Consider the following 13024-nt stretch of genomic DNA (forward strand, 5'->3'; position numbering starts at 1 on the left):
GGTTAAGATTTTGTGTTTAGAGAAAACTGATAAATGGCAAAGTGTTTCCACATAGTTGTAAAGTAGATTACAGATGTACTTGGCAGTATTGCTTTTAAAAATGTGCCATGAGTTCATTAAATCTCAGATCTAGGAATGAGAGGTAGAGAGAAGATTACTGTCCTCTGTCAAAGATTTGAAAGTCTCCGTGACGCTCTTCCTCCACACACTTTTTTTCTTCATTGTTTTTCCCCTTCATGGTTCTTGCAACATTATATTATAGATATCTATAAAGCAGCATTTATACTGACATACCTAAGTACTCTGAACATTACAAATTTGTATTAAGAACAGTAAGTGCTGAAAGTATTCAGCTGGTCATGCACCATCTGTGGAGAGAGAAAGGAATGATAAAGAGCTTTGATTAAATTGTAAAGAGGAGTTACTAACTGCATTGTTGATATTAAGCCAAGAGAAAGCAAAAAAGAAAATATATTTAATTTTGTTCTTTTATGTATGACATCCTTGTGATGGTATCATTAGGTTTTTATGTTCGTTTTGTGCCAACTGTATTCTTATAAAGAAGCAAGACCTAAAGGAGAGGAAGTGCAGGAGCAAGAATAGAGTTATGGGAAAAAAACTTAGAAATCTCTTAACTTATTTCTCACCTGTTTCTTGTCATTCTGAGGGATTTGACTGAAGTACTCACAGTTCTGCCAGAATAAAATATTTTCTTCACTGAATTCTTTCTTAAGGAACTCCTGACAACATAAATCAATGAAACAGACTTAATAATAAGCTTAATAGATGCAGTTCTGTTTATCTTACCTAATGTGCTATCCAATTCTAAAGAAAGTACAAGTTACATACACATATTAAATGTGTCAGCTTGATTAAGACTTATTGTGACGATGCTGCTCCTTTAACAAGGTTACACCTTTTTTTCAAAAGGGGTCATAAAAGGAGAGGTTTCGATATGTCTGGAAATATCTACTTCAGAAGACTTAAGTTTTTTTTTAAAACACTTGTACAATGAAAGGGGAGTGGCCAGTTCTCCCAGTTCAGGGTTTGGTTTGGTTTTGCAGCAGTTGGTCAGTTTTTAGCTGGGAACCCAGAGAAGCTGCTGCGGACTAAAAGAAGCAGTTCCATGCTAATCCCCTCTCTCTCTCTCTCTCTCTCTCTGACAGCTCTCCTGTCAGAACCTGTGTTTGATTTTACCTTTTTTGCCAAGAGTGTGTTTTTGGAGATATTGCACATATTTGGAACAACATCATTAAAGTGAGAGAGTTGATAGGGTTTTCAGATGGATTAAGTCTGTAAATAAATTCTGTTTTGTTTAAAACTGGGTAGTTGGGCCAGTTGCATCACTGTTGGAATATCCACTGTACACCCGCTTAAACCAAGTACAGAAGTTAGGCTCTTAGCTGCCTTCTTGAAATGTTTTGAGGGGATCTGGACTGATCTACAACAGACTGAGGGCTGTTTGCAGCATTTGTTCTATAGTTCCAGTTGGAATTAAGGTTTTTAGTGGCGAGTAGTAGGCGTTAGCGTCTTTTGTTCCATGTGTTGCATTTGGTTGCTTTAAACAGTGCTTGATGTAGTAATGGCTCTTTAGGTCACAGAGTTTTCTAGGGGTACAAGAAGTGACATTGGGGCCTTTACAAAAGGGGAACAAGGAAAAGCCACTGAAATTGGCAGTCAAGCTGGAATTGGAGCTGACTCCTTCTGTCAGGAAAGGAGAGACAATTACAACAATAGGTTAGTATTTACGTTTGTTGGAAACACCATGGGAACCTTTGTGATGGCTAAAATTCAATTGAGAATGAAGCAGCTTGAGTTAGAGGCAAAAGAAAAGAAAGGCTAAAAGAATGAAACTGTTTGAATTATGATTAAATACAGAGGAAAGAGGAAAAGAATGAAAGGAGCTAGCAGAACAAAATGAAAACAAGAGAACTGCTTTAGCAGAACAAAAAGAAAAATAGAGAAAGAACAGAGAGAGAGAGAGAGAATGGAGAGAAAAGGAGAGAGAGAAAGGAAAAAAAAAGAGAGTTTGAACTTCAGAAATTGGCACTTATACATGAAAGTCAGCTTAAAAAGATGGAGATAAGACTGAAGATAAACTAAGTGAGAAAGACAGTGAGGATGGGGAAACCCATGGTAGCCAAAGGCCTGGTGGGTATCTATATTATTTTATTCAAGCATTACCTAAATTTGATGAGAAGGATGCAGAAGCCTTTCTCATCTCATTTGAAAAGCTGTCTAAACAAATGAAGTGACCAGTGGGTTTTCTTGATCCAAAAAAGCTTGGGTTGAGCTGGCGAGGTATTTGCATCACTATCAGAGGAGCTATCTGGAGTATATGAAGAAGTGAAGAAAGCCATGTAAATGCATATGAGCTTGTGCCAGAAGCCTACAGAAAGCTTTTCAGGAGTCTAATGAGGGGCCCTCGTCAAACCTCCTTATAGTTAAAAGGGATCAAACAAAGTAACTTTGATAGGTGGATAAGGGCATTAAAAATACAGCAAACCTATGACGCTCTTAAAAAAATAATTATTTTGGAGGAGTTCAAAAATTCACTTCCTGAAGTAGTGAGAACTCATATAGAAGAGCAGAGAGAGTTAATATGGCAAGATTATCAGCTGAAATGGCTGATATTTATGAGTTGGTCCATAAGTCAAATTTTGGCTTCCAACATCAACTTCAATCCACTCCACAGCCTTCTGCGGAAATGAGTTTCACAGGTTCACCACTCTCTGGCTGAAGAAATTTCTCTTCTCATAAGCTGCTGTATCTTGTGTGAAAAAAGTAGACAACTGAATTGAATTGAATTTATTGTCACGTGTACTGAGACACAGTGAAAAGTTTTGTCTTGTGAGCAATATAGGCAGATCACATAGTTAAATAGTATAGATAAGTAAATAATAGGTAAACAGCGGCAAAAACAAAAACACAGGTACAGGCGAATGTTAAGAGTTTGAGTCCATTCAGTATTCTTACAACAACAGGGTAGAAACTGTTATGAAACCAGCTGGTACGTGCGCTCAGGTTCTGTACCATCTCCCTGATGGTAAAGGTTGTAGAAAAGCATCGCCAGGATATAATGCTGGCGGTCTTTCCTTGACAGCTGGCCTAATAGATGGATTCTAAAGATGGGAGGTTGGCCTTTGTCATTGTCTTGGCTGAGTTCACCACGCTCTGTTATCGTCTCCGATCTTGAATGGTACAATTACCATACCAGGTAGTGATACATCCTGACAGAATGCTCTTGATGGCGCACCTATAAAAGTTGGCAAGGGTATTTGCCGTCATGCCAAATTTCCTCAGCTGCCTGAGGAAGAAGAGGTGTTGTTGGGCCTTTGTAACTAGTGCATCCACATGAAGAGTCCAAGAAAGCTTGTAGTGGATGACCACTCCCAGGAACTTGACACTCTCCACTCGTTCCACCTCTGTGCTTTAATGAGTAACATCCTGCTGGAAGTCACTAATGAGTTCCTTGGTTTTGTCAGCATTGAGAGCTAGGTTGTCTCAGTGCACCATTTTTCCAGGTCTTCCACCTCCTATCTGTAGTCTGATTCGAACGACTATGGTGGTGTCATCAGCGAACTTATAAACAACACTAGTCTGGTATTTGGCGGCGAGTCATGGGTATAGAGCGAGTACGGTAGGGTGCTGAGTATATACCAGTGTTGAGTGTGAGGGTGAAATATTGTCCCCATTATTGGCAACAAACATATCCTATGAATGGTGTAGAAATGGCTATGGATGAAATGGAGAGACACTTAAAGTTCTTAGCAGATGCAAAGTGCCCTAAGTAGAGCAACGATCAAAAAGGCTAGAATTTTGAATCATATCATCAAAACGTAGGATGTAACAGAACAGTTATAGTAGGCTATACAATTCTCAGGTCAGACTGCATCTTGAAATGTAGTCGAAAAGTGTGATGCTGGAAAAGCACAGCAGGTCAGGCAGCAACTGAGGAGCAAGAGTGTCAACGTTTTGGGCATAACCCCTTCATCAGAAATGTGGAGGCAGATCGATAAATAGGGGGTTGAGGGTAAGGCTTGGGGGGAGGTAGCTGGGAAGGCGATAGGTGCATGCAGGTGAGAGGTAATGGTGATAGAACTGTGGGGGGGGGGGGGGGAGGCTAGGAGCCAAGTTGGAGGATTGGATCTGGGATGAGACGAGGGGAGGGGGATTTGGAAACTAGTGAAGTTGATGTTGATGCCATGTGGTTGAAGGGTCTCAAGGCGGAATATCAGGTTTTTTGCCTCCAATTCTCGGGTGGCTTTGATATGGCGGTGGTGGAAGTCCAGGACTTGCATTTCCTTGGGGTGTGGGAGGGGAGTTGAAGTAGTCAGTGGCAGGATGGGGGATTGTCCCAGAGATGTTCTCTGAAACGCACAATTACATTTAAAAGGCATCTGGATAGGGATATGAATAGGAAGAGTTTAGATGGATATCGACCAAATGCCGGCAAATGGGACGAGGTCAGATTGGGTTGTGTGGTTGGTGCAGACAAGTTGGACTGAAGAGACTGTTTCCATGCTGACTCTGTGACCTGACTTTGGAGGCGGCATGAGAATTCGGTACAGATATGATTAGATGCTTTTTCCTTGCTTTTTTGGCTCATAGCTTGTAAATTTTTTTTAACAGGACAAATTGAAGCCAGAATCAACAGGTCAGCACAAAACAAAGAGTGATATCTCAGGAAAACCATAAAATTCACTGGTTGGCAATATATGCTTATTTGACCATCTATTGTAAGTCACTTTTTGATTGAAGGTAAAGAGAAATATTTAGAGATTCCAAACGAAATGACCAGTGAGCAAATTTTTAAAAACATTAATAACTAAGTAAATAAAATAGAGACGCAGAGCCAGGTGACGTGTTATACCTGCATGATGTAACAAATGGTAGACCCCACTGTGGTTGATAGTGAACATATCTGCAACAAGTGTTGATTGCTCGAGAAACTCCAGTTCAAAGTTGTTGAGTTAAGTCTGATCTTTGAACATGTGACATATCTGGGAGAGGGAGAGTTACCTCGATGCTGTGTTTCAGGAGAGTCATACCCCTTAAATTAACTACCTCAACTGAGTCAGTGGTCAGATTTAGGAGGGTGTGACTACGAGCGAAGCAGGTGGAAGGATCCTGGAGTAGTGCTGAAGGAGCCTCAGCCCTTGTGCTTGTTGAATAAGTTTGAGATTCTTGTTCCTTGTGTGGATGAGAATGGGGATTGGATGAGTAAATTGACCATAGCACCATGGTACAGGGAGCCATTCAAGAGTGGCTGTTCTCTGTGTCCAGGATCAAGAGTCCCAAAGGCTCTTGGGGTCAGGATATCCTATCTGGCCTGTAGAGGAACTGGGAGTGGGAGTTGTTGTGGGTACTAATGAAATAGGTGGAAAGAGGAAAGAGCTTCAGTTGAGGGAATATGAGCAGCTAGGAGCTAAATTAGGAAGCAGAATCAAAGAGATAATATACTCTCGATTACTACATGAGCCACAAACTAATTGGCACAGTTTCAAAAGATTAAAAAGGTAAATGTGTGGTGTAAAGATTGGTGTGGGAGAAATGGGTTCAAATTCATGGGACATTGATACCAGGACTGGCAAAGGAAGGAGCTGTTCTGATGGGATAGTCTCCACCTGAATAATGATGGGACCGGAGTCCTGGCAAATCATATAACTAGGGCTGTAGATTGGACTTTAAACTAAATAGTGGGGGAATGAATTTAGTTACATGGCAAAATTGTGGAAAAAATAAAGTGGAGGAAGGCTTAAGAGAGGTTAGTAAAGTTTTCCAGAACAAAAGTACGGAAAGGGTCAGGAATATAATTTCTAGCACAGCAGCTTAGCAAGAGAAGGGGAACTGTCAACGCAGGACTCAGAGTACAGGTTAATAAGGTAAATGTTTTGTAATTTGGTGGGTACGATGTTGTGGGCATCACAGAGACGCGGCTGTAAGGGGATCAGGGCTGAACTAAATATCGAAGGATCCAGGTCTTATCAAAAGGACAGACAGATGGGCGGGAGGAAGGCATGGTTGCCCTTTGAGAAAGAAATTTAATTAAATCAAGAATTCATATAGGGTCATATTGGGGATAGAATATGCGTGGGTAGAGATAAGGAAGTGCAAAAGAGAAAACACCATGATGGGAGTTACATAAGGGCCTGCTAGCAATCGTCAGGGAGATCAAAGACAGCATAAAAGCAAATGAAAAAGCATACAATTTGGTGAAAATTAGTGGGAAGAGAGAGGATTGGTAAGCCTTTAAAAACCAGTGGAGGACAACTTAAAAAAGCAATAAGGGGAAGAAGATGAAAAATCAGGGAAAACTGGCTAACAATATAAAAGAAGATTGCAAGAGTTTTTTTTAGTTATATAAAAAGGTAAGAGAGAGGCAAGACTGGACATTGGACTACTGGAAAACAAGGCTAAAGAATTACTAATGGTGAACAAAGAAATGGTGGAATAACTGAATAAGTACTTTACATCAGGTTTCATGGTGGAAGACATGAGCAGAACTTCAAAAGAGTCAGGGGCAGGGGTGTGTGTAATGGCCATCACCAGGTGTGAGGCCTTCAGATAAGGAGACCCACTCAAGTAAAAGGAATCCAAGTATGACCTTCGCAGAGAGAGCCAAACTAGAGACCCCAGACAGGCACCCGGCGACAATGGCAAGGACTGAATGACATCACAGGTTCTAAAAAGAGATAATGCAAGATAGTAGACACATTCCTCCCAGATCGTCTCAAAGCCTTCTACGCTCGCTTTGAGCAGAATTTCGGCAGAGAGGTAACACCTATTCCGACAAGTCCTGACGAACCTATCCCAACAGTCACTGCATCAGAGGTCTGATCAGTTTTCCTTCGTGTGATTCCAAGGAAAGCGATGGAGGCAGACAGAGTACCAGGCAGTGCACTCAGAGCATGCGCAGATCAACTGGCAGAGGTCTTCTCGGACATCTTCAACCTCTCCCTGCAGCAAGCCACTGTCCCTGCCTGTTTCAAGAGAGCCAATATCATCCCTGTGCCTAAGAAGGATCCTCAGTTTCGTGACCCACAGGCCACAATCTGTGAAGACTGGGGCCAATATTTCATTCTCACTAACACTCAACATTGGAGCCCCCCAGGGGTGCGTATTCAGTCCCCTACTGTACTCACTGTATACCCATGACTGCGTCGCCAAATACCAAACTAAATGCAACTTACAAGTTCGCTGATGACACCACCATAGTTGGATGAATCTCAGATGCCGATGAAAAAGACTACAGATGGGAGGTAGAAGACCTGGAAAAATGGTGCACTGAGAACAACCCAGCTCTCAATGCCGACAAAACCAAGGAACTCATTACTGACTTCCAGCAGGATGTTACTCATGCCCCCTACACATTAACAGCACAGAGGTGGAACAAGTGGAGAGTGTCAAGCTCCTGGGAGTGGTCATCCATAACAAGCTTTCTTGGATTCTTCATGTGGACGCACTAGTTACAAAGGCCCAACAATATCTCTTCTTCCTCAGGCAGCTGAGGAAATTTGGCATGCCAACTTTTATAGGTGTGCCATTGAGAGTATTCTGATATGGCAACCATATCAGAAACAGTTATAGAGAGTGGTGAATTCAGCCCAGACAATCACAAAGGCCAACCTCTCATCTATAGAATCCATCTACCAGACACACTGTCAAGAAAAGGCCGCCAGCATTCTCAAAGATCCATCCTACCCTGGCAATGCTTTTCTACAATCTCTACCATCGGGGAGACGGTACAGAAGCCTGAATACACGCATCAGCTGGTTTTCAAACAGTTTCTACCCTATTGTTAGAATACTGAATGGACATAAACTCTTAACATTTGCCTGTACCTGTGTTTTTTGTTTTTGCCACTGTTTACCTGTTATTTACGACTTAACTGTGATCTGCCTGTGTTGCTCGCAGGACAAAGCCTTTCACTGTGCCTCGGTACACGTGACAATAAATTCAATTCAATTCACGAAGATGATGATGCTGGGCAAGCTGAAAGCTTTGAATGTGGATAAACCACCCAGACCAGATGGACTACACGCCAGGACTTTGGAGAGATTATAGTGGCATTTAGATATCTTTGAGGAATCACCACGGTCAAGGCAGGTCCCAGAGGACTAGAAAATGGCAAATGTTTAAGAAGGGAGGGAGACAAGCAGGAGGCTGGGAGAACACAGCAAGCCAGGCAGCATCAGGAGGTTACACCTGAAACGTCAATTTCTCCAGCTCCTAATGATGCCTGGCTTGCTTGTTCCAGCCTCGTGCTTGTTCACCTTGGATTCCAGCATCTGCAGTTTTTTGTCTCCAGAATGGAGAGAGGCAAAAGGTGGGAAATTATCAAACAATTAACCTGACCTCAGTCACTGCTAAGGTTTTAGAATACATTATTAAGGATGAGTTTGCAGAGTACTTGGAAGTGCATGATAAAATAGGGCTGAGTCAGCATGGCGTTGGCAAGGGGAGAACATGCCTGACAAATCTGTTAGATTCTTTTGAAGAGTTAATGAGGAGACCAAGGAAAGCCAGGGGACATGATCTATTTGGATTTCCAAAACGCTTTTGACAAATTCCCACACAGGAGGCTGTTAAATACGATAAGAACCCATGGTGTTGAGGGACAGTTAGTGGCATGCATAGGAGATTGGCTGACTGGCAGAAGGTAGAAAGTAGGGATAGCTTTGCAGCTAGTGACTAGTGGAGTTCTGTAGGGGTCATTGTTAAGACCACAACTATTCATGTTATATATTAAAGGTCTGGACAAATGAACTAAGGGCATTGTTGTTAAGTTTGCAGATGACAAAGATAGGTGGAGGCACAGGTAGTATTGAGGAGGCAGTGAGAATGCTGAAAGACTTGGACAGGCAATTTGGGAAGTGTGAGTTTATGCACTTTGGTAGGAAGAATAGAGATGTAGACTATTTTCTAAACAGCAAAAAGTTTCAGAAATCTGAAGTACAAAGGGACTTAGGAGTCCTGGTTCTGGATTCTCTCATCATTAACATTTACATTCAGTTGCTAGTTAGGAAGGAAAATGCGACATTAACATTCATATTGAGAGGACTAAAATACAGGAACAGGGATGTGCTGCCGTGGTTGCATATGTCTCTGGTCAGACTGTATTGGAATATTGGGAGCAGTTTAGACCTCATGCCAAAGGAAGGATATGCTAGTCTTGGAAGGGGTCCACAGGAGTTTCATAAGAACAATCCGGGGATGAAGGACTTGTCATATGAAGAGAAGTTGAGGACTCTGGGTCTGTACTCAATGGAGTTTCTAAGGATGTGAGGGTTTCAATGAAACTTACAGAATACTGAGAGGCCTGGATAGAGTGGAGGTGGAGAAGATGTTTGCACTCATAAGAGAGAATAGGTGCTGAGGGCACAGCCTCAGTGAAGGGATGACCCTTTAAAAATGCGATGAGGAGGAATTTCTTCAGTGAGAGTTGGTTAATCTTTGGAACTCACTGCAAAAGAAGGCTCTATTGGCCAAGTCACTGTGTGTATTTAAAAACAGAGGTAGACAGGCTCTTGATTAGTAAGAGGATCAAAGGATACAGGGAAAAGGCTGGAGAATGGGGCTGAGAAGCATATCATCTATAATTGAATGCTGGGGCAGCCTCAATGGCTAATTCTGTTCTTTATCTTATATATCATATCAACTTCACCTAGACCACTTTTCAGAACCGAAGACATCTCGTTCACTGATCCAACAACACGCATTTTCTGAAAAAAGCCAATCACATGAATTGCAAACTTTTATTTTGATTATAAACTTGTAAAAGTGCACTATTCTCTTTAACAACGTTCCTTAAATAACTGAGTAAACAAGTGAGTGAGTATGTGTCTGAAAGAGGAAGAGAGGTTGGGTGTGAATGGGTAAGACAAATTTTCACAGTGAACATGTGAATAAATACTCCTCTCTATTTAAGCCTACAAAAGAATGCTGGAATTCAAAAAAAATAGCTTGCACACTCAGGGGTTAGGAAACATTTTTTGTCTTCAAAAATCATCTTGCATATAGACAGTAGGGAAAGGAAGAGGAATTTGAATAGTTCTGTCAACAAATAGAGCACAACGATAAAATCCAAAGATGTCAAGATGCTAACAGAAGACATATGTTCGACAGAATATTTTGTAGGACTACATAATCAGATCTCCATGTTGTACATGCTAAAGACAGTTAATTTTAGGAAGTATAAGTTCAGGTCTCCCTCAGAGGTGCCTTGTCTTAAATGAATGCTGGTAAGTAGAAATCATTCTATTATAACGCACATTTCGTCAATGTGATTTCATTGTAATGCGATTGACGAGTTGGTGATGCTGTTTATACAGGGTCAAGGATGTTATGGAATGACTTTTTTATTCACTCGTGGGATATGGGTGTCAATGGCTTTGCCAGCGATTATTGTCTATCCCTGTTGTTCTTGAAAAGCTGGTGGCGAGCTGCCTTCCTGAACTGCTGCAATCTATTTGGTGTCGGTACACCCACAATGCTGTTCAGGAAGAAGTTCCATGATTCTGACCTTGTGACACTGAAGGAATGGTGATATATTTCCAAATCAGGACATAAGTGGCTTGGAGGGAAACTTGCAGGTGGTAGATGATTGTGGTCATGAGTTTGGGAGGTGTTGTTCAAGGAGCCTCAGTAAATTCTGCAGCGCATCTTGCAGATAGCATACACTGCTGCAATAGAGTGTTAAGTCAGAAAGCCGACATATGAACAGGACTGGGATAAATATCCATGTAGAGAGATTTGCTAATGCTATTGAGGGTTTAAACTAGATTGGCAGAAGGATGGGAACCTGAGGGCAAACTCAGAGCAGGGAAAGGGAGGCAGAAATTTACTGAGTGACTCTAAAAGACAGATAAACACATGCATAGCACAGGAACTTAACTCTCCTAAAACATAGTCGACAGTGTGGTGCTGGAAAAACACAGCAGGTCAGGCAGCATCCGAGGAGCAGGAGAATCGACGTTCGGGCATAAGCACTTCATCAGGGCTCCTGATGAAGGACTTGTGCCCGAAACATTGATTCTCCTGCTCCTCGGATGCTGCCTGGCCTGCTGTGCTTTTCCAGCACTACACTCTCAACTCTGATCTCCAGCATCTGTAGTCCTCACTTTTTCCTCTACTAAAACATATGTGTAAACACCAGCATTATGGTGAATAAAGATAAGGCACAGATAGACAAATGAGAGTGTAATATCATGCATTTAACAGAAACTTGACTAAAGCCGGGCCAAGGATGGTAGCTCAACATCCTAATTATGTTTTCAGGCAGGATAGAGAAGGGAATAAAAAAGGAGTGGACTCTGGTTAAAGAATCAATTACAGCTGCAAGTAGGGTTGATATAAATGAAGCACCAAATGGTTTGAGCTCAGAAACAAAAAGAGGCAGCTACACTATTATTCATGTACTATGGACCCCCAAATATTGAAGGAGAGTGAGAAAAACAAATATACAGGCCAATTTCTCAATGTTAAAACAATAAGGATTTCTAACTATAAGCAAAAAATTCTTAAACTACATCCAAGTAAACATGTAACAAGTCTGATGAGAAAGGGCGCAATTCTAAATTTACTCTAAATAAACCTGATGTGGAGATGCCAGTGTTGGACTGGGGGCGGGTGGGACAAAATCAGAAGTCACACGATTTTGGTTATAGTCCAACAGGTATATTTCTAATCACAAGCTTTCGGTGTACTGCTCCTTCGTCAGATAAATCTCTTCGTCAGGGATTTAATAGAGACAGACAAGATTATCAGAGGATTAGATCAGGTAAACAGTGAGAGTCTTTTTCCTTGGATGATGATGTTGACTCGTACAAGGGGCATAGCTGCAAATTAAGGGGTTATAGATTTAAGACAGATGTCAGAGGGTCGCAAGGGCATGGAATGCCCAGCTTGCCAATGTAGTTAACTCCGTCACATTAGGGTCATTTAAACAGACCTTGAATAAGCATATGGATGATGATGGAATAGTGTAGGGGGATGGGCTTAGATCAATTCACAGGTCGGCGTAACATCGAGGGCCGAAGGGCCTGTTCTGCACTGTAGTGCTCCATGTTCTATGATCTAAGTGCTTCACCTGACGAAGGAGCAGCACTCCGAAAGCTTATGATTTCAAATAAATCTGTTGGACTATAATCTGGTATCATTTGATTTCTAACAAAATAAACCTGGGCAGATGGATTAAGTAGTATTAGGCGACCATATTGAAGAAAGCAATGACGACTTAGTTAGATTAGGCAAAGATAGGAGAAAAATTCAATATTGGGGAAGGTCTTATTGTGCTGGGAGATATATGGCAAAAATGGCCTGTAACAGCTACTTGAAGGAAAGTCAGTGGCAAGTCAGTGAGAGGCACTTAAAAGTGAGATTACATGAGCACAGTGTAGACAAGTTCCCTCACAAAGAAAAATGATGGTACTACCAAATCTAGAGTTCCGTGGTCATCCACAGGCATACAGAGTAGGATAAAGCAGAAAAATGGAGCTTAAAAAAAGTAATGCTTTAAGAAGCTTTGAAGACTATAGAAAGAACAAGGTGAGAATGGAAATTGGAAAGCAAAGGGGACAGACAGAAATACTGGCTGGCAAAATTAAGGAAATCTAAAGGTGTTTTAGCAGTAAATTAAGAGCAAGGGGATTACTGAGGAAAATGGTGAGGCTATCGGAGATGTAACTTATACATGGATGCAGATGTTGTTGACAGTTTTCCTGTCTTCACAAAGCAAAGCAGAGAGATGATGCAGCCATTCTAGTTAAAAAAGAGGAATGTGAAAAATGAATCAAAATAAGCATAATGAGATGTGAGGCACTGGAGGACCTTGTCGGAGGTGGATAAATCACCAGGGAGAGAAGAACTGTACTTTAGGCTGTTAGATGAAACCAGGAAGGACACAGTGAATATTTTGAGAATTATTTTCCAATCCTCACTAGATACAGGTGAGGTACCAGAGAATTGTAGATCTGTTTCTCATTATTCAAAGATGGGGCAAGGGATAGTAATTATAGCCTGG

General features: G+C 41.5%; 1 protein-coding gene across 3 annotated transcripts in view; it reads right to left on the bottom strand.

Moving 5' to 3' along the window:
* rgs12b (regulator of G protein signaling 12b) overlaps positions 1–13024 on the bottom strand; it is a 280716-nt gene that overhangs the window by 121825 nt on the left and 145867 nt on the right. For all 3 annotated transcript variants that reach the window (XM_087974225.1, XM_087974213.1, XM_043703699.2), the window contains exon 6: positions 648–740. In XM_087974225.1, coding sequence (XP_087830351.1) covers positions 648–740 — 93 coding nt within the window. The remainder of the gene's footprint in view (positions 1–647; positions 741–13024) is intronic.

This window comes from Chiloscyllium plagiosum, unplaced genomic scaffold, assembly GCF_037043375.1.
Source record: "Chiloscyllium plagiosum isolate Xiang-an unplaced genomic scaffold, Cpla_swu_hap1 HiC_scaffold_2, whole genome shotgun sequence".
NCBI lineage: Eukaryota > Metazoa > Chordata > Chondrichthyes > Orectolobiformes > Hemiscylliidae > Chiloscyllium > Chiloscyllium plagiosum.